The 3,153-nt window shown below is 35.8% G+C and overlaps 1 protein-coding gene across 3 annotated transcripts in view; it reads left to right on the top strand.

The window, feature by feature from the left end:
- Nucleotides 1–3,153, top strand: part of LOC106868734 (uncharacterized) — a 350,730-nt gene that overhangs the window by 321,565 nt on the left and 26,012 nt on the right. For all 3 annotated transcript variants that reach the window (XM_052971026.1, XM_052971025.1, XM_052971024.1), the window contains exon 3: nucleotides 1,291–1,429. In XM_052971026.1, the coding sequence (XP_052826986.1) occupies nucleotides 1,291–1,429 (139 nt within the window). The remainder of the gene's footprint in view (nucleotides 1–1,290; nucleotides 1,430–3,153) is intronic.

Genomic DNA, 3,153 nt, shown 5'->3' with positions numbered 1-3,153 from the left:
AAAAGAGTAAAAGAGTATATCCATCCATCCATCCATCCATCCATCCATCCATTTATACATACATTCATACATATATTCATACATACATACATACATACATATATACATACATTATATATGTGTGTGTGTGTGTGTGTGTGCGTGCGTGAGTTTGTGTATGTGTGTGTGTGTATGTACGAGCGTATATATATATACAAATGAGTAAAGTTATATATATATGTAGACATCTATAGTCGTTTATGTAAATAAATCTCTACTACATGTATTTAGTGTTTCGTCTTCTGTTTCCCCAGTTCAACCTGCTCGACTGGAAAAACGCTTAAAAAACTTCAAAACAAATAGAAATGTACTGCAAAATATTCTGAATAATTTATCTACATTTAAATATGTAAAAGTACTTAATATGTTTGTTATTTACAATATCGTGATATGGAAACTAATTTCTCTATTTGATGACTATACATGTGCATTATTAGACCTATGAATGTTTTACAACGGTGATTGCAGACTGATTATGTTAAGTAGATATTTTGAGCAATTTGGATACGAAGACAGATAAGTAAGTCATCATTTTACCTGACTGTAAAATCCCAATTAAGGCAATGATAGTTTCCGAGATAACGAACATTTTTGTGATCTAGTTTTCAGTTTTCAGACATGTTGCCCTATCCCCCCAATCTTATACGTTCATGTTTTAGTTATATCTGAATTTGTCTTTATACCATTGTTGTGATCTAACGACTCCCCACTGATTATTTTCAAGTTGCCCACAAATGACATGCTTAGGAATCGAATAAACATCTAGATGATGGCCTCACCATCATCTATACTGAGCCTTGATCAGGAAGTTTCCAATATCAGGAATATTACACACCACCACAATATCATTGTTCCTCAACTTGTATTCTCATTCGTTTCAGACACCTCGCGTAAAAGTTAGTCAATTAACTGATATGTTTTTTATAAGGTGTCGAAGAGAGTAGTTAGGACAACCGTTTTAAATATTTCAACTTTTGCTTTGATATATCATGGTTACTCCAGAGACTCTCATGGAATTTACTAAAACTTGTGTTTCCCAGCCCTGTACTTTTTCCAAACTTTTTACTAGATTAGTACGATTTGTCAGTGTCGAGCTAAGAGAAGTGGAAACAGGGACTGTTTTAAAATGATATGTATAAGTATGGTTCGTCGTGTGTATCTTGTATGTATTGATTGTATTACATATTTCAGTGATATTAATTTAAACATCAATATATCCTTTTAAATTTCAGTTTCTTTTCGTGTTTGCAGGAATCCCACAGCAAGCAAGAAAAAGTTACTAAACTTATCGAGTGGTTATGTATCAGAGAGAAGAAATCATATCATAAATTCTGTGACGTGCTTCAGATCTGTGGTCACACATTTGTGGCAGATTTTCTGAGAGACGAAGGTTATTTGAATAATTTTTTTTTTATCAACTGTATTCTAAATATATTTCCTTCATTTTGGTGTCGTTTCTCTAACTTGCTTATCGGATACTCACTTTGTTTGCATAACCCACCACCACACACACACGCATCTCATTCTGAAATTGGTTATATTTTCATCAAATTTTCACTAAGAATGGAATATTGCCATAAAAAATAATTTAAAACAATATAAAGTAATTTAGGACAAAATAAAGTCAGTAATACGTCGACTTATTATCTATTATCATAATATCTACACTTAAGGTGAAAATTTGCGCAACCTTTGTCTAACAAAGAAATTTCGGTTCTCATGCAACCACATAATATATTATGCTATAAGCTATAAATATAATAAACTATAAACTAGTCGCACGATAATTTCTAAGTCTATCTTGAAAACAAACAGTAAAATAATACATCTCAATTAGTCGTATAGATATAAACTGTTCCTTCAATTCAAGATTTGCTATATTTGTGTGTATACATGTATATATATTCGCGCGCGCGCACGCACACACACACACACACACACAAAGAACAAATATGCAGGAGTGAATATTTTTGTGCTCTTGTTCTATATATAGCAGGCCGGTTCATTTTGCATTACTCCGATTCACTGAGCCAGTAAAATTGAGTGTTCGTCCAACGGATGGTCCAGGAAACAATATATACGTCACAGGAAACATTCAAACAGACCCGTTGAGACTATATGGCCCACAAAGAAGCTTTATTATTTCTGTATAATCTTTTATCTTTCGCCTGTTTCAGTCACTTACTAGAGAGCATTTTAGGGCACAAAGTCAGAGGCACACACATATACAACCACTTGATGCTATCCTCAAGCCTCAGTCTGCCGACCGGTGTCGTCGGCTTCGGTCATACTCATACTGTCATGTGGTGGGTCTTTGTTTTGTAGTGCTCTCCCCTGTTCGTCAATTTTGGTGATGGCTGAAACGAAGGAACAGCATGCTTCCATGAAATTCTGTTTTCAGCCGGGGAAAACGGCGTCCGAAAAAATTTTCATGATTGAAACAGCTTACAAGGCCGTTCAGGGCGTCCGTCGACATCCCGAACGAATGAAAAGAAAATCCATGAACTGATTTTGGAGAACTGTCACCGAACAATTGGCGTGCTTATTGCTATGGCTGGTGCGTCCTGAAACTTTTGCCGACGAATTTTGAGTGAGTGATTGCGAATGAAAATAGTTACAACAAAATTTGTACCTCGCTTGCTCAAGGAAGATCAAAAGCGGTTACGACTGAATGCCTCTCGTGAAATGAAAGAACAGGTGGATGTTGATCCGGAAGAAGGTTTGCCAGAGGTGGAGAAAAAAACGACGGAGGCGTTAAAAGGCATCATTTCACAAGGGTTGCAGCCCTTCTTCGAATAGTGGAAAACGCGCTTGGACGGGTGCATTGTTTCAGATGTAGAATACTTTGAAGGCGATAAAAGTTTAAACAAGTGAAACTAGGTGAATAAAATAATATTGCAAAATTCCTGTTTCTTCTGGGTCGCCCCCTCGTTGATGAAGGAAAATGTTCTCTATGTGGCTTGTGTGTTTTCTGTACTCTGATTATCATTATTTTCTTGTTTACGTTTTGTTTGCAATGTCCTGTACCCAGATATGCACCTGTACATACAGGTGGATGTCGGTATGCACATACCTGTACGTATATATGCATATACTCATTTACTATTTGTTTAT

Source organism: Octopus bimaculoides, chromosome 10 (assembly GCF_001194135.2).
Source record: "Octopus bimaculoides isolate UCB-OBI-ISO-001 chromosome 10, ASM119413v2, whole genome shotgun sequence".
Taxonomy (NCBI): Eukaryota; Metazoa; Mollusca; class Cephalopoda; order Octopoda; family Octopodidae; genus Octopus; species Octopus bimaculoides.
This window is presented reverse-complemented; position numbering and strand designations above follow the sequence as displayed.